This window comes from Sporisorium graminicola, chromosome SGRAM_10 (genome assembly GCF_005498985.1).
Source record: "Sporisorium graminicola strain CBS 10092 chromosome SGRAM_10, whole genome shotgun sequence".
In the NCBI taxonomy this organism is placed as follows: domain Eukaryota; kingdom Fungi; phylum Basidiomycota; class Ustilaginomycetes; order Ustilaginales; family Ustilaginaceae; genus Sporisorium; species Sporisorium graminicola.
This window is the reverse complement of record NC_043720.1, coordinates 61,536-83,643: the sequence shown is the minus strand read 5'-3', so window position 1 is coordinate 83,643 and position 22,108 is coordinate 61,536. Positions and strand designations below refer to the sequence as shown.

General features: G+C 55.2%; 6 protein-coding genes across 6 annotated transcripts; 5 read left to right on the top strand and 1 right to left on the bottom strand.

Annotated features, from left to right (window-relative positions):
- Positions 1–235: 235 nt before the first annotated feature.
- Positions 236–3,373, top strand: EX895_001086 (uncharacterized protein; the record flags this gene model as incomplete). Its single annotated transcript, XM_029881686.1, has 1 exon — positions 236–3,373. The coding sequence occupies one exon, from the start codon at positions 236–238 to the stop codon at positions 3,371–3,373; it is 3,138 nt and encodes a 1,045-aa protein (XP_029741774.1).
- A 527-nt stretch (positions 3,374–3,900) lies between these two features.
- EX895_001085 (uncharacterized protein) lies at positions 3,901–5,703 on the top strand (the record flags this gene model as incomplete). The annotated part of the gene is made up of 1 exon (XM_029881685.1): positions 3,901–5,703. The coding sequence occupies one exon, from the start codon at positions 3,901–3,903 to the stop codon at positions 5,701–5,703; it is 1,803 nt and encodes a 600-aa protein (XP_029741773.1).
- Positions 5,704–5,930: 227 nt separating this feature from the next.
- Positions 5,931–7,583, bottom strand: EX895_001084 (uncharacterized protein; the record flags this gene model as incomplete). Its single annotated transcript, XM_029881684.1, has 1 exon — positions 5,931–7,583. One exon carries the CDS (start codon positions 7,581–7,583, stop codon positions 5,931–5,933), a length of 1,653 nt encoding a protein of 550 aa, XP_029741772.1.
- Positions 7,584–13,300: 5,717 nt separating this feature from the next.
- On the top strand, positions 13,301–16,132 carry EX895_001083 (uncharacterized protein; the record flags this gene model as incomplete). Its single annotated transcript, XM_029881683.1, has 1 exon — positions 13,301–16,132. The coding sequence occupies one exon, from the start codon at positions 13,301–13,303 to the stop codon at positions 16,130–16,132; it is 2,832 nt and encodes a 943-aa protein (XP_029741771.1).
- Positions 16,133–18,682: 2,550 nt separating this feature from the next.
- On the top strand, positions 18,683–19,399 carry EX895_001082 (uncharacterized protein; the record flags this gene model as incomplete). Its single annotated transcript, XM_029881682.1, has 1 exon — positions 18,683–19,399. One exon carries the CDS (start codon positions 18,683–18,685, stop codon positions 19,397–19,399), a length of 717 nt encoding a protein of 238 aa, XP_029741770.1.
- Positions 19,400–19,891: 492 nt separating this feature from the next.
- Positions 19,892–22,020, top strand: EX895_001081 (uncharacterized protein; the record flags this gene model as incomplete). Its single annotated transcript, XM_029881681.1, has 2 exons — positions 19,892–21,770; positions 21,875–22,020. 2 exons carry the CDS (start codon positions 19,892–19,894, stop codon positions 22,018–22,020), a joined length of 2,025 nt encoding a protein of 674 aa, XP_029741769.1.
- Positions 22,021–22,108: the final 88 nt, after the last annotated feature.

Sequence of the window (22,108 nt, the reverse complement as noted above, 5' to 3'; positions counted from 1 at the left end):
AGCAGAGCGAATCGCGGAAATTGCATTCGTACGAGACTTCAAGGCTGGGTAAACATCGGTTAGATTATCTAGCCAGCGCCCGATCGATCTACCTCAGGGTGACACTTACATTCGATTTCATTGTCGCAAGCCAACGCTGGCGACCAGCAGCTGCTGCGCTTTGGCGGCTCATCAACACTACCACCACCATTGCTGTTCTCGCTCAAAAAAGACTCGAACTGCTTGCTGACTTTTAATGGTCTCACCTGCACAAGAGCAGCAGATCGCCCATAGCGTGGAACGGTTTCTTTCGAGTGATGCGGCGCCTCTATCCGACTACGACCGCGTAGTTTCGCGTCTTCTGCACGATCGACTCTCGTCGTACTTTGATGCCAGCCAATGGCCTGTGCAACGACTCTTGGACTGTCTCAAAACGCTTTACGAACCTGTCTCTCAAGCCGACACAACCCCCGACACCGAACCCACCACACCTCCTCTGAGCTCCACCTGCGTTATCGCCCATCCCCCGGCTCAGCACCAATCGCCTCGCTCGAGTAGGGCAAAGTCTTGCGTATCAGGCCTTCGTCAGCTCAAATGTTGGCCTGATCTCATTGCGCATCACAATTTTATCTGGAATGTCATTGACAAAACGAGGATTTTCAAGCCCAATGTCGAAATTTTTGCTTCAAGCATCTTGGACGAAAGCATTTGGAAGCAGCTTGTCGCTCACATTCCAGAGCTAGAGGACGCCGCCGGTCGCCCGACTCAGTTTGTCTCGGCCTTGGCTTCGGCCTACTCTCACCTTCACACTTCAACCGCCTCCTTCGACTCCGAGCACGACTGTCTCGCGCTTGTGCTCGTCCACGCCGTCGTGTCCCTGCCCGTCAGCCCCAGAACGGCTGAAGTAGCAGACAGCAACGATCATTTTGCTTCCCAGTTCGGACGCACGTATCGCGGGGATGCGCACAGACGCTTCCTCGACTTTGTCTCGCAACTTGACCACGACTACGACCAGCTCGACAAGACTGATCGCAAGCCTTATTACCGAGGCACTCCCATCGTCCAGTCGAGCGGTACAGGCAAAACGCGCATGGTTCTTGAATGCCGCCATTTGACGCCTCTGCTCTACGTCTGCTTTCGTTCGAACGACGCTGTTGCCAACGCTAAGGCTGGCTTCCCTTTTCCCGATAACGGCGTCGTTCCCTTTTTCACAAAGGCCCACCAATCGCATCCAGGCTTGTGCAATCTCCACGTCGCCTGCTTCCTCGGCGCGTGGTTTCAACAGCTTGCTCAGAAACTCGACGAATGCCCCACCGACCAGGACAAGCTTTGCCGTCTCTTGGACCTTAATCGCCTCGACCAGAGTTATGGTGAAAACAAACAGCGCCTCGAGCTTTTCGCAGACATTTGCGAGCAGGCCAAGCTCCTTATAGGCCGAGCACCCGGGAACTTGCTCAAGGAGAAACAGTACCAGGAGATCTTCCAGCATTACATCTACCCGCCCTATACGTACCTCCAGCAACAGGTCAGCCGTATCTCGCTCCACATGCAATCGCTTCGCCACCAAACCGGTTCCGCAACACGTGCGCCTCCAGTGATCGTAGCTGTCGACGAGTGCGTCGAGATGAACGTTGTTGGAGAAAACGGCGGAAACAATCCCCTCAACAGCCTTCGTCGAGCGTGGTGCTATCTCAGCGATGTCCAAGCTCGTCAAAGGGACACGACCTTCTGGCTTGTGCTCATGAGCACCAGCAGCAGTGCTGCTGATCTCGTCGAGCACATTGATGCTCAAACGTCGATTCGTAGCAAAGATGCGGTGCCACTTCCAACCTTTGTTGGCGTCGGCTTTGACACGCTCGTGACAGAGCAGCAGAGCCTCTGTCGCGCTTCGGAAGCGTTTATGAAAGAACACATCATCACCTACGGACGGCCGCTGTGGAGTTCCCTCGAAAAACGCGGCTTCTGGGACTTTGTCAAGGACAAGTTGACCGGTGGCAAAGCGTTTTCCATTGAAGACGCGGCACACTGCTTCAGTATTCTGGCTTCGCGGCTTGCGCTGAGCCTTGTTCCCACCTACTCGTCCAGCTCACCCCTGTTTGCGAAGCAAAAGGTGTTCATGGACATGGCCGTCGACCGTCACATGCGCATCGTCAACCATATCACCGACGAGGCCGCTATGTACATTCATTCGCCCTCAGAACCCGTGTTGGCTATTGCTGCCTCGCTCTGCATGTTGTCTTCTCCTTTCCAAGGAGAACTTTCGATCATCAAAGACAGCAGCCAGCCGATAGGCGACAGGTACGGACCCATTCTAGAGAATTTCTGGCGACAATGCCTGCTGGACCCGGTCATTTCTTCGCTCAAAGGCACCTATGGTGAGCTTGCCTCGCGTCTCGCCTTGATGGTAGCTTGCGACGCTGCAAAGCGCCAACGGATCAATGACCTCGAGCCGGGCCACACAGGTAGTCTCGATCTCGCGGCCAGCATCATCAGCCAAGCTGTGCCGCTCGAAACCGTCCTGGCAGGCCTTGCCGATCTCGACCAGGGCCATTTTGCACAGCTCCGTCAACGCATTCGAAACGTCTATGATGGTGGCTGGCGAAAGGGTCTTTTTGCGATGTCACGACAAGGTGGGGTGACGGATGAAACGCCTCCAGCATATATCCACTTCACGCACTTTGATGTGCTACCTAACGAGATCATGGAGATTACGCCCGAATACTTGTGGTACTGCTGGAAGCGTGGAGTCGCTCTGCAGATGGCGCACGACCAGCACGGCATCGACGGCATCATCCCCGTCTTCATGGGCCGTCTCGACCAGCCTTTTGCTGAAGCGGATGCAAATGACAGCGTGGATGGCGACAGCGGTGCCAGCCGCCTCGAGAAGCACGCCGCACGCTACATGACTTATGTTGCCTGGGAAGCCAAGAACCAAGCTGCTCCACAGACGACAGAGTGCGATCCATTCAAAGCGGCCAAGCTTGCGGGGCCGCGCCTCCTTCGCCCTTCGGTCACTCCGTCAGAACAGGAGCCACTTACCCAGCGCGCTCTGATCAACGTGCTCCTCGATTTGGGCACCAAATCTTCGTTCAGTAACGCACCTCGAGGCTTGCGACCGCGACTGCAGCCCATCACGGGTCAGGATTGTCCTCGTCTCTCTATCCGAGGAGTGCTCGACAAGCACGCCTACCCTTGTCTCGACTTTTTCCAGATCCGCCCGATTTTCCTCAAGATCCTGACTGCCGATCTCACCTCCCACGGCCATGGCCATCTCAACACCGTGTTGAATCCTGTGTGGAATCAGCAAGTACAACCGAGCCTGCCCTCGGTCTCGGGTGCATTCACTGATCAGGAGCAACGTCAGACGTCCGAGATCACCATGGACCTCGACTGAACAGACCTCTTGCGGACGCCGATAGCCATCAGCCTGGTGGTGAGCGTGAGCGACCCATTTCAATCCCCCCTCCTGATACCCAGTGATCTTTCCGTCCTTTTTTCAATTTTGTCCTCAGCATCGTTTTCGCTTGCAAGTTTGTTAGTCCTATTTTGTTTTGCAATGTCGACAATTGTAACCTCCAAGTTATGGCGCTCTCCTTTTCGTGAGGTCGTAGCAGGGCCTATTCATTCGCGTTCGAACAACGCCAAACGCCAACCTTTCGTCGCCTAGGCAAACTGCCTTTGAATTGCCATGACTCTGCTAGCGAAATAAAGCGTGGACGCTGCTCCATGAAAAGCTCGGAAGGCGGGTAAATGCTTTCGGAATTGATCATATGTCCGTGACGCACTGACCCGATTCGTTGCATTCACCATCCCATCCTCCCGTTTTGAGCACCATCCCCATCATGCCAAGCCCGTGAAGCATCAAGTCTCGTTGCCTCGTTGCCTCGTTACCTCGTTGCCCAGGCTCACACTCTCTCAAACATGCAGCAACAGCAACCGCGCGATCAACATGCCGGCTTGGCGTATCCGCCGCTCGCGCAACATCCTGCGCCCGCCTACTTTGCCTATCTTCCGTCACCCTCACGATGGACATTCACGCAGGGCTTCATTGCAGGCCAGATTTCCATGGTCATTGTTGCTCTCCTTCTTATACGCTATGTCATCTTCGAGGACTCAGCTACCGCGCTAGAGAAAGATCGTCTCATGCGTCTCAAGATCTCTGAGCGTCGTTCCAAGCGTCATGCCAAAGCACTGCTTCAAGGTGCCCGCAGAGCCAATGGTGGAGCAACAACTGCTTCCTCTTCAGCGGCTGCAAATCCTATGCGCAGGTCGAATCGCATCTCGTCCGACTCGAAAGCTTCCATGTTTGCTAATATCCTTGACAAGACTGCCTACGACCTATCATCACACCTACCAGAGACCACCGATTGGCTCAACGTCATGTTTGCCCAAGCCATCGCAGGCTACCGCGAGGATGTGCTGGCTGGCGGCGTCTCCTCTCATCCTCCTTCTCGTTCCCACAACCATCACACTGCGTCGCGTCACGCTTTCGGCTCGGATGCCGACCATAACCCGCACCATCTCGAGCCAGAAAAGGAGAGGACTGCGCGTGACCTCATGGAGGAGATCCTCAACCGTGCCTCGTCCTCCTTCCTCGACCCCATCCGTGTCACTGAGGCCGACTTTGGCGACGCATACCCCATCTTCACCAATGCACGCGTTCGCCCCGCAGATGATACTGGTCGAACACGCATCGAGATTGACGTCGACTACTCGGACCAGATCACCCTTGCCATCGATACAAAGCTTCTCATCAACTTTCCCAAGCCCAGATTCGCCGTCCTGCCCGTCTCGCTCAGCCTGACCATCGCACGCTTCTCGGGAACGTTGGCCGTTGAACTCTTCTCGTCCGACCCAAACGCCACTGTTCTTCCTACGGCGGCACCGAATCTCGCTTCCAACCCGTCGAGCGCAAAGCCAGCGCAGCTGCCCACTCCGCCACGCTCTCGCCATCAACTCCATTTCTCGCTTCATCCCGACTTCGCACTCGAGGCCTCGGCTTCGAGCTTGCTCGGCTCCAGAGCAAAGCTGCAAGACATTCCCAAGATTGAACAGCTGCTCATCTCGCGCCTGCGTGGCTGGATCATGGACCGATTTGTCTGGCCCCGATACTGGAGCCTCACCCTTCCCAACTTGGTCCCTTCGCCCTCGGCTGCCCGGAACGCGGATCCGACTCACGGCACAACGGATGCAGCTGTACCAGCCTCTGTCGATTCAGCCGGCGGCGGCGGTCCAGGTCAGATGAATGTCGGCACAGGGATCGAGAGAACGGACGACTCGATCATTCAGCCCGGTCACCACGAGTCAGCGCGGCAGGAGATGCTGCATGCTTCCTCGGATCGAGCCAGCCATGTACCGCCACGGCCGCCTCATTCTCGCTCTTCGTCATCCGCCTTGGGCAACGCGATGCGCACAGGCAGCGGCATGGGCAGCGTCGAAGCATGGAGGGCGCACACAGCGGGGGTATACGGCCATGCGCCTCAGCAGCATGCGGCCAGTCTTACTCAGGCGGCTTTGTTGCGTGCCAATAGCGGCAGCGGTGGCGGGGCCACTGACAGTGCTACTGGCTCCGACATTCACATTGAAGTGCCCGGCAGTTTCCGCGGCTCGGTAGCAGGAGCGGGCATCGGGCTGGCCTCGTCCTCCGCCGCCGCCTCGTCTCTGCCCAACGGCGCGCATCATTCGTCGTCTGGGATACGCAATCGGCCAGGATTTGTTCAATGATGTCTCCAGAGCAACGTCAATTCGAGCATAGCACAGCCGCAACTCGCGGCACGGTGAAAGTAGCATACTATTCATGAAGGTCAGCGACCGTGAGTGTGAGACAGGCTTATACAAGACCACGACTGAATAAGGATGTTTGCAAGGTGAGGAAGGTCCGAGAAGGGAGCGAGACACACGAGCGAAGCAAGCAAGAAATCTATCCGGTGACGACAAACCTACGAAAGAAATCAACACTTCTGCCACATCTTGACGTACTCGATCTCCATGCCGCGCTGCCTAGGGTCCTGGGGCCAAGTGGGCAACCACGAATCTCTTGCCTCCCAGAACTGTGCGGCCGCGTGATTGGCGTCGTTGGACCAGGGCTTTTTATCGCCCATGCCGTCCTGGAAGTAGCCGTTGGTGCCTCCCACTGCCACGTTGAGGATCAGGTAGAACTCTTGGTCGAACGGTGCCGCGTTGGCGTGTGGACCTTTCACGTCCGACCATGGGTTCGAAAGCAGCGTTCCGTTGGCCATCTGGTAGGGGAATCGACCACGGTTCCAGAAACCAGCGCCGTACGAGACCTCAAGGTTGCGGAAGATGGGCGAGTGCTCCCAGGTCCACATTTCGTTTTCGGTCCATTCCAGCCCGAACGTGTGCGAGTTTTGGTTGAAGTAGTTTCGCCACAGGTTGCGCACCCTTGTGGCGAAGCCGTACCCGTCAAACAGGGAGTTCGGCCCAAAGTGGAGTGACGAAGACATCTGGTTGGTGCCTTTGTCGTCACGACTTTTGGGCATGTTGCCGCGACCTTCGAAGATGTCGATCTCCCCAGAACGAGGCCAGGGACCGTACACCGAGTCCTTGGGCATCATCCATACGGCAGGCCACATCCAGTCGCCTGTGGGCATGCGCGCCTTGACCTCGACTCTTCCGAACTTGATCGTGCGCGAAAAGTTGGTCATCAGACGCGCAGATTGGATCGGAGGCAGGATCACTCCCGTACTGATGTTGGACGCCACGGCGCAGTTGGCGTCTGACTTGTTGGAGGCGGTGCACGTGCCAGCTTCCGTCAAGTTGAGCGTGTAGCCGTTGGTGATGGCGGCCTCTCCTAGAGCATCTGCGGTGAGCGTGGGCACGATGTAGAGCTTGCCATCCTGGACAAAGGAGTTGTTGGTCGAGTCGGTGGTCCAGTCGAACTGACCGTTTCCGAAACCGCCGGTCTCGATTTCGTGGAACCAAATGTCCTTGTTGATCGTGGTGCCTTCGAACTGCTCGTCCAAAACGAGGCAGTATTTCCCCTTGGCTACCGACGCGTAGGCGAAGTACATGAGCAGTGCAGAACCGATGATCCCGACCGACAACGCAAGCACAAAGACCCAGTACAGCTTGCGAGCCGACGCCTTGCGCTTCTTGCTGTTCAACCAGGGTTTCTCGACCTTTTCGCCCTCCTTGAGCACGCGCTGTGCAAATGGCTTTCGGTACCGGAGCGCTGCGTTGGTGAGCGACGCGTTCATAGAAGCGCTGTACAAGCCTGCCGCCGGCGTGGCGGTCCCTGAATGGCTCTGCATAGAGGCGCTCGCCGACACGTTGGCGCCGTAGGGTTCGTAATCGCGGCTAGGACTTGCAGCAGCGTAATCAAAGTCATCGTTGGCGCTGGTACGTCGCTGCAAAGCATGGGGAACGCTTCCAACCAGACTTCCAGAGGAGCTCGATCGGCTCACCATTTCCGGCAGCGAGCCACTCGTTGGAGTACCAATGCTGTGGCTGTGAACGGAGGAAAAGTAGCCACCTGCGACGCTGCCTCTCGGCGATACAAGGCTACCGCTGGTAGGTATATCATCAAGTTGCTCAATCTCTTCCTCCGCCGAGACTCGCGGTGACAGGACAGCGGTGCGACTCATCTTGCGATCGTGTTTTGAGTCCAGGGCTTGCTATTCGAAGCGATAGTGAAGGTTGCGGTATGGTAGCTTGAGCTTGGGATCCTCTTTGTGTAAGGCTGTCTTATTGTTGGAGTGGGATGGTGGTCAGAGGGGTGGTGTCTGAAAGAGCGAGGCAAGGGATGCAAGTGAGGTAAAGGGTACCTCGTTTTCAATCAGGTTATGAGGCCTGCACACTCGAGCGGGTAGGAAGAATCGCAAAGTAGGGCTACAAGCCCGAGCTCAAAAAAGGTTCGGATCTTCTCCAGACACCGTATCGCATCGCAAATAACCTGCTTTGGCGCTAGGCAAGCGCCGCCGATTGTGCCGAAAGACGAAAGACGGCTTGGAACTCGGGCAGGTTGAACGACGAGAAGACCAAGCCAAGGCACGTTTGGCCGTCTATGCGCATCGATAAGCTATTTCAAATGCTGCTCAGAAAGTGCGCTGCTAGCTGCAAAGCGGAGCGGAGCGATACTCGGTCGTCAACGGCTATCAAACGAGAAAGACAAGATGCGATGTCTCACGCCAACCTTGGTTTTCCGGGTGGTGGTGGTGGTGGTGGTTAAGCGAAGTTCATGCGTCGAGGCGCACAGCATTTTGGAGATCTAGGCTTGGGGCGTTTGCGCTTTTGCTCGAGAACAGTTTGCAAGCTCAGATCGCACTGTTGGCGAAATGGGTGAGGCTTGGCGTAGTAGCGAATAAAGGGCTAGCCAGCTTGGAACGAGGAACAAAGCGAGCGAGCGGCATCCGCGTCTATCATGCCGAGCTCGGATGGCGAGCAAGGCGTACTCAACACGCGAGGCCCGCTTCGGAGGGTTATTCTTACTTAATTGGTTTTTATAATATTTCTACTTTTACCCTGTAAGGTCCTTTTCTTGGCCACATATACCGTATCAGGCGTCTGTGGCCCACTTCCACCAATCTACTGCATCGGAAACGCACTACGATCAAAGCGCGGCTTTCCATCCGCAGGAGAGATAAGGACATGGATGGCAAACGAGACCAAGGAAGGTGCTGTCAGATATCAAGACAAAGGATGGCGAGCACGAGGGAAACTGTGGAAAACTTCCCATGCTAAGTAGACCCATAAGTAAGCTCGTCGAATGGAATACTACTGGCTGTTCGGGCACAAATATGAGCAGGCCACTCCCAGGCGTATCTCCAGGAAGGAACTAACAGCGGTCTATCATACAATAATGTTCTGAGCGAGTGAATTCTGTGCCGAAAAGACCGCCAGGGCCCCGCGTCTGAGTAGAGTTTGTGAATTACAGTATTTAAATAAGTGTGTGAAAATCAAATCAATAGTACGCGGTAAGCTGTGGCCGGTCCTGGGGAGCTGGTCGAGACTGCATGGATAGAAGAACGTAGGTAGCAGTGTGTTGGCAAGTGCACGAAGCAAAGTACTCTTGGTTTTGAACAAACAGATTCTGATTCGAAGCCAGAAAGTCCATGCAGCAAATATCGGCTGAACGAAGCGAAGGAAAAATGTCTCTGCGCCTGCGGACGGCGTGACCTGACAGATCGGGGCGAAATTATACTCGCTTCTCCGTCTTTTCTTTGTCATTTTCTCCCCACTTTGTGCAGCCCTAAGCTCTGAGGTGCATGCAGAACTTGCGCATCCCCTTGCACAAGCTCTGTGTAGGTAAGGTCCTCAGACATACTGTGTACCCCTTGTTTGCTCGCGCATACTGTAGCATAGGATGCCATCCGACAGCTGAATGCTTCTTGTTCTTCTGTCTTGTCTTGAACTCAATTGCTTTTTGTTTAGCTCTACAGTCTGGGCGGGGCGGTCAGACGGATGGGCCGCGGAGCGTGTCAACCGCGTTAATTGGCAGGATTGAACCGACAAGATCGCTCGCCTCGGCGAACACCGCTTCTCGACAGCGGTGCACCTCGATCTACAGATTGTCTCGCCAACGGATGTCAGGTGCAGCCGATGAGTCAGAAGCGAGAGGTGCTTTTCAAAGTGGCATATCACCTCACTGTGGCCAAGCTGGACTTGTTGATCAGCCAGGCCTCAGGCCAAATCCCAGCCGAACAGCTCGGCAAGTGCGATGGGAACGTCAGCGGAAGAAGCACGTTCCGATCTACCGCAGACGGCGTTGCCCCTCGAGAACGAAAGAACGCAGCTGTGATACAGCGAGTGAAGTGCAGAATCTTGGCGAGTGCGGTATTTGCTAACCCTAAAACCCCATGCCTTGCATCCCGTGCGTGATTGGTTTTCAGGTTGCCAACATACAGCTTAGAGTGGGAAGCCTGTCGACTTTGCCCGAGAGAGAAGCAAAGCAGACGATCGCCGGTCCATCACAGCGGTCTAAACTGCGCCGACCGTCGCTCCAAGCTTGGCAACGGTGGCAGAAAGGCAGTGCCCCCGTGTCCATCCAAAGCATTGGTTCTTGGGTGAAACTAGCAAACATAGTCGCATCGCGTGCGTTCTCGGAAAACGAGCTTGACAAAAGGCGGAAAAGGCGGGGAGTTGAGACACTCGAGTGCCGGACGATTCGATTTGTTTCAGCCCTGTGTGGCCAATGCAACGGACGGAACGGAGAGAGAGAGAAAAAAAGACAGCAGAAACAATGCGATTAAAAAGTTTCCGAGCTAGCGAGTAGCGCCGTCTGGTGCAGCCCATTACAATTTCTGCAGCCTTGAAGAATGCATTGAATTCAGTGCGACAAGGCGTCGATCCATTGTTTGCAATCTGTATTTAAATCGAATTCGACGCGTGGCCAGAGAGAGGCGGAAAGGCGTCCATCCCTTCTAAGCGAGATTGCTAGAGGGGTTTGTTTGGTTGCTGCTTTTGCACTGAGGTTCTACAGTACAATAAAGCTCTTCGCTTCGGTGAAGCAATTTGTGTGCCTGAATTACGATCGGTTCCCACCAACGGCAGCGTCTGCAGCTACCGGCAGCTACCTGCATCGCTTCGGGAATCGAGGATCGAGAATCGAGAATCGGCGACGCCTCGCGCGGATACGTCGGGCAGTCTTGGTCACCGCGAATCGATCATGATGCCGCTCTGCATCGTCTTGCACCGTACTGCTGCTCGCTCGCAAAGGGACAGCAGAGGGTAGGTCACGCAACTTGGCGGCGAAGGAGAAACAAGTCAATGACCTCGTCCATCCCTTTGTCGTCGGACCAGCGATTGAGTGAGGGCATCGCGTACTATATTCTTAGGGTCCAAGCATAGACCTGACTCGTAGCGAGCTCTAGCTTCGATCGGTAACTCTCGTTTCCGCATCGCGCCTCAACTTTCCGGAAGCTCGTCTTGTAGTTTTGCCTCGCACTGCTGATCCAACGGAAAGTGGATCAACCACCATGTTTTGCGGCTCGATGCTCTCATTGCTTGGTTGATAGTATTTCGACGGTGAACGAGCATGCGCTTTCGTTCAATCGATCCTTATCGCAGCAAACAGGATGAATTGCCTTGACTGGGATGGGTCAACCATGCGCTTCATCGTTCGAGTCAGACTGGCGGGGTAAAGGAACGGCGGGCCCTTTGCGCAGATTTACAGTCAAGCAAGTTACGCGACAAAGAGCTCCCAAGCAGGAACGTCAGCCCCACGCTCGCTATCCTGGTTAAATGGCGCCTCAATGCCTGATGAATTGCAGACGTCCTTCCGAATCGCCGCATGCTTGTGTGATCATGCTTGCGACACTCTGTGCCTGCCAGAGGGCGGAAGTTTCTCACAGTTACGGCGGTCGCTCGCTAAAGGACGGTACGGTGCTGTTGATGGGAGCCTCAGCATGCAGATCCGAACTGCCGAGCGACAAGCGTGCGTCCCGCCCGGCGCTTCGAACGGAAAATCATCTACCGTGTTTCGATTGCCACGAATCATGGATAAAATAGTTAAAAACATATAGAAGCAAAAATAGGACTGTTTGCAGTCTTTCCTCTAGGCGCATCTTGGGCTGCGGCCACACACGTCAAAGCCAAATCTGGGTTTTAGTCTGTCCGAATTTCAAGGCGAGCGCGCCTTCCATGCAAACAGTACCTACCCGAACCAACGCCTTGCGTGTCTGCGCCCCTCTACTGCCAAGGATACGTCGCCAATTCACCGCCATTACAGTGGGATGACTTTGCTCTGTCCAACCTGCAACTCTGTGACAGCTACCAGTTACACAAGCTGGTGGTTGAGGGCGACTGCACCGAGCGTAGAACAGCTTATTTCTTTTAGGAGCTGGGCAAAGCTTTAGAGCGTTTTGGTTCGCTTGAAAAGCTGCGCTGCTCCTCTATAGCCGCACGGATCGGTTACCCTGGTCGTAGCTATCAACTTGAGCCGTTCCGGGTGGAAGCAAGAAAGTGTCCTGAGAATACTCGGAGAGGAGCAAGAACTTTGAAGCTGCGGTTATCAAATAGAGATCCGGTCGACTCGACCAAATGTGTGCTTTTCCCACATCTTTGTTATAGGAACTCAATCGAATTTGTTTGGTTTCTTGCCAGAGTCACACTAGCAGAAGCCAGTCGGCCGCCTACATTGTGCATTGTTCAGTTTCCCCTCTCTTTGTGAGCACTTAGCGTGTCTACTGAGCTCATCAGTACTGGACTGAACTCTATTGTACTCTATACTGTACAATACGGCTTATCGCTCGATAGGTAAAAGCTCGAACGGCGGAAAGAGACCAGCACGTTCGTGATAGCAGGATCGATAAGACGTGCTTTTGCTCTCTCTTGAGCAAAAGAAGCACTAGAGGAGACAAGGGTGGGAACAACGTACGCAAAGTGCCAAAGGCACGTTCAATGATTGTGCAGTGGTGCCAGTCACATCTCGGCCGTCAGTCTTGGCATATTGGTTTACCGTTTGGAGGAGAAATCTTTGAAGCAGGCGATCTGGTCTTAGATCTGAAGGCTGACCGTAAACAACTGGCCGCAGTGCAGAAGTTCCCAATCAAGGCCTATCTGCGCTTAGCTTCAAGGCAGACAATACAGGCCCGTACCACACCCATTAATGATCACAATCGAGAAAAGAGTCCAGTTTTCTCGTACCCTAGCGAAGTTCTTTTTGTTGTTTTAAATTTAAAAAAACTCGCAAAAAAAAAAAAAAGGCAGTGACGGCGCTAAGTAGTTGGTCGAGAAGTAAGCTGGACTCGAGACCTGTAGCTGTACCCCCCATGCAGAGCCCGTACAGGAGGGTCCTTTCTGTACTCTTTGAGGATTACCACAAGCGATGTTCGCTTGTCGGTAGTCCGAGCGGCGGTTTCAGTGCCTTCCGCGTTTCCGAACGGCGCTCTGCAGTGTTGCGGATGTTGGCGTCAGTCTTGAGCCTGATCCAACCTGCCGCTCGAATTTCCACCGTTTAAGCCTGAGCTGCAAACTTTGTCGCCCCGAGGGATCTTTGAAAGTCTCGCACACTCTACCCAATCGTACGTCGAGGTTGTGTATGGGAACAGATGTCTTATCGTGTGTCGTTGAAGCGCGATCAGTGTTTGCGGGTCGCTACAATCGCGCCATCTAGACAGGCACAAATTTGTTTGGTTTCCTTATACCCCTTCGTCCTCACCATTCTTTAAAGGCGCCTAAATCCCAACTCGAAAAGCTTCACGTCCTTCTAGGTTTTGCATCTCCTTGTCTTTCCCCTTCACGTTCCTTGAACCTCCTTCTCACCGAGTTCACCTCGGAACAGCAGTTCCATCTCTCCCCCACTACCTTCTCAGCCTGCTGTGACCCCACTCCTCCGTCACGCACCAAGAGTCTGGGTCCAAGAATGCTGAACTTCTTCCGCAAGAAGGAGGAGCATCTTGCTCCTCGAGGCGCAAACGGCTCGGATGACTCGATCCCTCAGATGGTGGAGCACCAGGCATACGATCTCAGCGATGCGGCCCAGTCGGCCGGCTCGTACTACTCTGAAAAGTCGCCCGAGGACGACAGCTGGATCGATGCTCGCGACGGCTACCAAGTAATGGCGGCGCACATTTTCAAGCTGCACAAGCGACGACAATACTTTTCCGAGGACCTAGTCATCCCAAGCGGAGTCGCCCTCCGTTTTGCCAAAGGACAGTACATAGTGTGTCCCGCCGATGACGAGAGGCTCGAGACCTTCTGCCGCGGAGTGGTCGTCCTCAACTGCGAGGCTGCAATGACCATCACATCTCCAGTGGTCACTGCCATCTGCACACGCCTGGCTCCCGGAACGGACCAGATCCCGATCACTGCGTCTCAACACGTCCAGGTGGTTGAAACGATGGAACTGCTAGCAGGAGCGCGCAAAGCGCAGAATGCCTGCTTCGTTCGCCGGAATAACACCGTGGTCATCTGGTGCGACCACGTCGAGCAGCTCGGCGAACGTGCTAAAGACCTTGAAGACAAGATGATGAAGTTCGTGTGGACCAGTTCCTTCAAGAACAACACCAACAAGCTCATCCCTGCCTCGAGCAGCTCGAGCATCGAAGATTCGGCTATCCACCAATTCAATCAAAGTCAAGCCCGTTTCCGCTCCATGTCGGTCAGCGATCACGGCGCTTCCCCCTTCGGTGCCGCTTCGCGCGCCGCTTCCATCGCTCCGTCGAATCCTTATTCCGACTCTCATGCGGCCAACATGTCTCCCTCAGGCTCTGACTCCGCCACGCCTACCGGATTCAACGAGGCCGGTGATCCGGAGAAGCAAGAGCAGCCCGGAACAGAGGAGAGAACGGTCAACTATCAAGCACCTCTCCAGCATGGGCTCGCGGTTGGCCTCGACGTGCTCTTGTGCTTCTTTTTCATCTCGAAGCTCTTCAAGCTGTGCGTCATTGATGGCAACTGGATGCGGATGGCGCTGTCTGCGGCTACCATACCCATGTTCCCCGTCATCATGTTCTTCTGTGACAACGTCATCGGCGTCGTCTTTCAGCTTCTAGGCCCGATCCGTCATCTTCATCAGAACTCACAGCACTACTCGGGCAAGCCGCCGACGAGGATCACGGGCCGACTGCCGCACATCACGATTCAGATGCCGGTATACAAAGAATCGATGCAAGGTGTGCTGATTCCTACAATCGACTCGGTCAAGAAGGCCATCAGCACGTACGAGCTTCAAGGCGGCACTGCGTCCATCATTGTCTCGGAAGACGGTATGCAACTCGTTTCGAAGGAGGAGCAGGCTATTCGACACGAATTCTACGAGATCAACAACGTCGGCTGGGTTGCTCGACCCAAGCACGGCACAGACGGCTATCTTCGCAAAGGTCGCTTCAAGAAGGCGTCGAACCTCAACTTCACCTGCCAGCTCTCGCTCGCGGTCGAGGAGATGATGTCTGAATACCGCCCTCAAACACCTGGTGCCCTGGCAGTGTGGACAGAAGCCGACGAGACCGAACTCTACGACCGCTGCCTGGAAGAGTGTTTGCCCAAGCTTCATCCTCTCGCGCAAGCCAAAGGCAACATCCGATTCGGTGACTTGCTGCTGTTGATCGATTCCGATACTCGTGTTCCAGAGGACTGTCTGCTCGACGCGGCTTCTGAGATGACCCAGTGTCCCGACGTCGGCGTGCTGCAGCATTGCTCTGGCGTCATGCTCGTCACCGACAGCTACTTTGAGCTCGGAATCGCCTTCTTCACGCGTCTGGTCAACTTTGCCATCTCGTTTACCGTTGCTGCGGGAGACGTCGCGCCGTTTGTGGGTCACAATGCGTTTTTGCGCTGGTCTGCGATGCAGGAGGCGTCGTTCATCGACCCGGAGGACGGTATCCGCAAGATCTGGTCCGAATCGCACGTCTCTGAAGACTTTGATATGGCTTTGCGTCTGCTCATGTGCGGATACATCACCAGGTGGGCCACCTACTCGAACAACGGCTTTGAAGAGGGTGTCTCGCTCACCTGCGACGACGAGCTCAATAGGTGGCAGAAGTACGCATTTGGCTGTTCCGAGCTCGTCTTCCACAGGCTTTGGGAGTGGCCCTACCGTGGTCCGCTCACCAAGCTGTTCCGCACCTTCTTGTGGAGCAACTGCTCGCTTCACTACAAATTTTCTGCCTGCTCCTACATCTTTTCCTACTACGCTATCGGCTTGGCATTCCCTTCTTGCTTTGCTCTCTATCTGGTCCAAGGGTGGTTCGATCCGACTTTGTTGCCGAACGCCTTCTTGCCGCCTTTCCAGATCTGGGTCGCTGTGGTAGTCGTCTTCTCTGCGGGCGGAAACGTGGCTCAGATCCTTGCGAGATATCGTGCCAAAAACGATACTCTGTTCAATCTGGTCAAAGAACACCTGCTCTGGATTCCATACATGATGATCTTCTTCGGCGGTCTTTCGTACCACGTATTGACGGCGCTCCTGTCGCATCCTCTCGGCATCAACATGACTTGGGGCGCCACGCTCAAGGATTTGGAGGACAGCAACTTCTTCATCGAGGTTCCGCTCATCTTCAAGAAGTTCTGGAAGGTGCTGCTGCTGTCCATTGGGTGCATCGCGGCCATTGTCGTCTTCCAGCTGCCACACGTCCTGCCGCTCGAGTGGCAGATCCTTGGCTTCTTCACCTACTGGCCCCTTTTGCTGCTGTGCATTCTGCACATTCTCTATCCGATTGCTCTCAACCCGGCTCTCCTCCGCTTCTCCTTCTAGTTGTCCACATCTGTCGCTCTTTCATCAGTCTTAGCTCCCATCGCCTCCGAAGGCTTCGCGGCCTTCGAACAGTTTGGCGAGGCTCCGCACCGTTCCGCGTCGGTATTCCTTGGTAGTCACCGTTCTCATAGAAATTCAGCGTGCATTTGATCTCTCCTATTCGCGCTCCGATTGCCATTGTAGATCATGTTGCTTCGAGGCGTGTAATGAAGCTTCTGTGTGAGCGGTAAACAGACCGCCAAAACAAGCGGGAACCTGTCGCGAACCTTGACAAGACGTGGCCTTGGTAACAGTCAAAAGCGCGGCTGCTTTGGTCTGGCAAGAAGATACAGTAGCGAGCTAGCATGCCCGGACGCCGAGGAGAAAGTTTGTACCTGCGACACAGCACGGGCGGGCGGGCGGCGTTGGTCGATCAAATTTTGGCGTTGCTACGCTCGGCGGGTGCGCATTTATGGGTGGTGGCTACACGCATAGGCTGCGGCTATATACAGTAGTGGCCAATTAATGGTTAATTTCCAGACTGGACAGGAGAACCCAGCGCCCAACAAGGCACAGCGAACGAAACTGGCAACCTCGGCTCCATGCCAAATCTGCACGGGTGTCTCAGAGGGCACTGCGAGGGGCATTCGGCTGCTGATGGCCGCTTTGACACAAACCCAGCTCTCCCGTCCCGTCATGCACCGAGAAAATAGATGCTTCGCTTGATCCCCAGGGCGGGGAGTTCGACAGCCACACACAGGGGGTACCTTCCTGTCCTTCCAGAGTTTTTGCCGAGTATGCTTGCCGCCACTGGCGCGCACAGACTGGGCCGTGTGCCCGCAGAGTGTCAAATCTGCTTCAAGCGTCCTTTGAGCACGTTGGCTTCTTACAGATCATCGACTTGCATTTCAGCGAGATTTCCTCTCCTTAGCCTGCTTTTAGGTAATGCGGGAAATTCGATGACAGCCTTGCAGCTGTGAGGGTGGTGGTAACGCGCTGCCTCTCGCTTCGAGTCTTGTGGGGCGGGCGGCCGTATAGTGGCCATAAGGCGACGAATACTGTAATGGCATCTTGCACCTTGCCAAGCATAGTAGAAAGCAGGGCAGAATATCGTTCCATCTGGAGCTCAACGTACGCAGACTTTCCCGGGGCTTCAGACAAGCGATGCGTGCAATCTCATTCACAACATTAGTGTTTCAATCTATGTCGCGGTACTCCTGAGGATTTGTTACTGTACAGTACCGTTGCTGTCGATCTCGATGCACGATGACCTGGTAGATTGTTCGATCGGTAGCCATCCATTCCCGGAGGCGTAAAGGCGCCGTGGAGCGACAAGGATCTCCGAGGATTTGGCGCAGACTCTTTTGTGTGTCGGTCTGCAAAAGGCGCTTTGTCGGGCCTGGAATTTTTCCTGCTCCCGCCGATCAAGCTTTCCAAAACTGCCGACGAGCAGAGCGGAGCGACCACTGCGGTAGCGACAGGAACAGATGCAGGCCATATTTTAACCTCGTCGAGATGCGATGCGATGCGTTGCGTTGTGTTGCGATGCGCTCGCTCGTGGGAACAAAAAAGTGGGCGTTCCTCTTTGATCTGCTCGGAAACAGATCGCCCTTGCACAACAGGCGCGATGGGGGCAACGAATATCCATTAGACATTCAGACGTCACCGGACCGGACAGTTCGATAAATTGGGTCTACTGCGGCTCTGCATGCCCCCGCCTCGATGCAGACAGCATGACTCTTGGCACAGGGGAGTCCAGATCCACCTCTTTATCCGTCTGGCTTCGGCTGAAGGCCTCGAAGATTCAATTGGTTTCAGCGGCAAACGTCAGCCCCCTTCTGTGCAAATGCGGGACATGTACGGGTACAGACACAATAACCAGCTAGCGTCTTGCCGAGTAATTTCTCCTTCCTTATTCCCACGACAGTCGCAGCTCGCTTCTTGTTTGATCATATTGATTCGTCGCTTTCGCCCCGGAGCCCCTACAGTGCCTCCAGGTCTTACTTTCTAGCCAGCAAAAGGTCAGCCCTCCGCCAATGGCTAACCCGACGGCTTGGCGAATTCGGGTGTCTCACTCGGGCTCCAAAGGCATTTTCGCCGGCTGGTGTACTTTCGTCGGTTGACGGAGACTCCCCTTGCATCTTTTGCGGTTCTGACAGAAAGCCGTGAAGCAGCGCAACACAAAGGGGGCATGGTGCTCTCGTTTCGAGCACCAAGAATGCCGCCCGAACCCACCCGCTCAAAGGAATTTCTGCGGGTGATGAACAAGAGCCAACAGCAGCTCCACGCTTCACCCCAAACCTAGATAGACTTGGCAAACTCGCAAACACGTTCCTACTCAGCTTGTATTCCCGAAGAACACTGTCTGCTCCCCATCAGTGCCTGATCCCTACATACTTGCGCATCTTGAAGACCCTCTGACAAGTCTATATATTGGCCCGTCTTCTCGCCTTCTTCACTCCCCCCACTTTTGTTCCAACAGGTCATCTCCACTCTTCCTTCTCCTCTCACTCATTTGGTCCCATAATCGCTCCCTACCCTTCTCCTAGTCCACTTAACACGCTTTTCAAAATGGTCCAGCTCAAGAACGTTGCTATCATTGCTGCCGTCGGCGCGGCTTCTTACGCCAGCGCCTCGCCCGTCGAGCCCATGCAAGAACGTACCTTGGGTCTCTTGTACAAGCTCTTTGAGCTCAAGAAGAGCGCCTGGTCGAAATGCGCTCCTTGGAAGCACGCGTCGCTTCCCTCGTTCACCTGGGGCTGCCATGCACCGGGCATTCCTACCTGGGGTGGCGGTGACAAGTCCAAGTGCTGGCTCATCTGGAACAAGCACACCCCCTTCTGCCAGAATGGCAACGTTCCCCCCAAGCCTGACGGCGACTGCAGCGGAGCCGTCTGCAAGTCGGGCTACGAGCAGGTCTTCAAGAACTACACGACTGTTGCTCACGGAGGCGTCTACGACGGCAAGACCGTCGGTGCGGCTACGATCGACAACGCGAACTACATCACCTACCTCCTCGTCGACAATGTCGACAAGTGTCTGCAGGCTTGCAACGAGGAAAAGGGATGCTTCTTCGTCAACATCTACCAGGACAACGCCGACAAGCCCGAAGACATCGACGACCTCCCGGACTCGGTCAAGCCCAAGTTCACCAAGGGCAACCTCACCTGCGCCCTCTACAAGGCTTGCTCGGGCAAGGACAAGGCGACCAACTACGGTGGCCAGCAGGACCCCACCTACATCACTGACTCGGATGGCTACTGCAAGAACGGCAAGTGCAAGAAGTGAGAAGACTGCTTGAAGATCGCAAGTCTCCTGAACGGCTTGCACTTTCTTGCCCGTCTCTTTTCTCATGGTCTGTTGCTTGTGTGAATCGAAACCCACGCCCCCTCGGCTTTCTCGATGATCGGGACTGCTAGCTCGTCTGTCCGACCTACCCTTTGTAGCTTAGCATTTGTCACCTCTTGAGAAATGCCGTTCGTTTGATCCTCTCTGCAAGCTGACGGAGCGACTGATCTTGTGCACATGCTGTCCCTTCTGTGAATCCCTGCACAGAGCCGTGAAGAAAAGACGCAGATGTCGGCGCAAGAAGGTCTCGTGCACAAGCTGACATGTATCAAAGTCTAACAATTTTAAAGAATTTCACCGCCGCCGTCTCCCGAGTTCCGTTTCGCGGCTCTCCACTTGGCTTTTTTGTTTTGGTTTTGGTCCTTCTCGAGCTGGCGACCTTCACGACTTGCACCGCCAAACAGCGGATTGTGGCTGAACGTTGCAACAGCCATGCTGCAGACGCAAGAGGATGCATCGACTCTCACAAGCTCGAAAGAGCTGCTGGACCTCCTAGAGCAGTATCAGAGCTCAGTCGCTCCTTCGACCCCACAGGACGACACGACAACACGCGAGATCGAGGCGTACAGCAATCTCGAAGCTCATCTTGGACGATTGAGTCAACTGCTGGCCCGCGATGCTTCTCAACGGCATGCTCTTGTGGCGTCCGGGGCGCTGACCTGCATCTTGGAATCGTTGAGTGCGTTCTTCCCTTTCTTTCAAAGCATGCAAGACGCACGACCACGTCCAGTGGCACACGATCAGCAGGACCTTCTAGACGGCCAACACGATGTCAGCACCGAGGGAGAACACCGCGATTCATACCAACGTGCCTGTCAGGTAGCCACGCTGTACTTGCGTATCATTCGCAACGCTATGGCGGGATGCTCTGATGCCCAGCACCTCGTTGGCCGTCGATTCGATCTCGTGGCCCCTTTCTTGGACAACCTCACTCGCTTTCACACCTTGAACGATCCCGATGCAGCGCTTCTGTCTCGGTCGGCAGTGCAAATGCTCTCCAACTTGATCACCGCCAACCACGAAGTGCAATCCACCATGTGGCCCCGCATCGTCATCACCAACACAGATCAGGACAAATTGGTCCTCAAGTTCCTTTCGTCGCCCGACACAGCCACCCAGAGCGCAGCACAGATCTTGCTTATCAACTTTCTCCGAACGGCGACCTCGACCGAAGCTGCCCACGTGCGATGCTATGAGCTCTGTACCTCTGCTGCAGGCCTACAGCTGCTTCAATCGCTGCTTAGCACGTCCGAGAGCATCATGCTCCGCACTTCTTCGGCGACACACGATGGATCGAATCAGGATTACGAACCGGAATCAGAGACCGAAGGGCTGGAAGAGTCGCTTGGGTTTATCTACACCATCTTTGCCCTTCTGTTCGAGCGCGGCTATAGTTCGATACTCGTCTCTGAATTGGCACCGTTGGAGGAGATTTCGGGATTCGAGTCGGATCGACCCGTCCTCTCAAGCGCGCAACTGACGCTGCTCAAGCTGCTCGACAGCTGGCTGCATCTCGAGCAGAAGAAAGTTGCAGAGTCGTCTGCTGATGGCGCTGTGTTTGATCTATCAAGTGCGTTTGACGGGATCGAAGCAGGCCGTCAGGGTGCTGGCCTCGCCGGGCTGATGGATACCTTCGTCCACCTGTCACGATTCGCTCGCACTGCCATGGCGAGCGGCATAGCCAAGGACGGCACATCGCCAGACCAGCAACCGCAGGACCGAAGGCTCATCGGCGTCCACCACGGCCTGCTGTTGCTTCTGCAGAGTCTGCTTTCGATCAGCATGACCGCAGACGGATGGAGCGACGATGTACAGGACGGTGTGGCAGCGGTGAAGTTCGGCGAAGTCTCGCGTGCTCTTCTGTCAGAAATGCGGGGGAGTCAAGCCTTTGTCGATGAGCTCGTTGCGCTTCTCGACCAGACGCACCAGTATGCACCTGCGCTATCACCGTTCCGACCGTCCGATGTCGAGACAGGTGCTCCCGACGCGCGGCGGCCGCTGCCTCAAGGCCACGCGCTGTCCTCCACCGGCCGCGCCGCACACGAATCCAATCATCACGCTACACCCAGCTACGGCTTCGACCACCTCAAGCGCGACATTGTGCGCGTCCTCGGCTCGCTCGTCTACGCCCCCACGGCTGCCACCAGCACCAAGGACACACACTCGCAGCTGGACCCGAGCACGAGCAGCAGCAGAGACGCCACCCTGGCGTGGACGAGGACTCAGATCCGCCAGGTGCAAGACTGGGTCCGCGACCGAGGCGGGCTCTTCCACGTGCTCAACATGACCGTGCTCGACGAGCGCAACCCCTGTAAGTGTTTGATTTTGCGGTGCGGTGCACGCCGGTCTCATCGGCGCGCTTGGGGGACAAGATTGCTGACACTTTTTGTTTTTGCCCTTGTGTTTGTGAGATAGATATGCGGGAACACGCGATCTTTGCGCTGCGGTACCTGCTGGCGGGCAACGCCGAGTCGCAAAACCTGGTCCGCTCGTTGCAGCCAGCACAGACGCAGCCGCAGCCGCGGGACGGTCCGGGCGGGGTGCCGTTGCCCATGGTGTGATAAATGAATGGTCAACAACAATGGTTTGCAAAAATATCATGTGTGATGCGTCCACTTCCGACCGTGTGAGAAACAGACCTGAACCAGT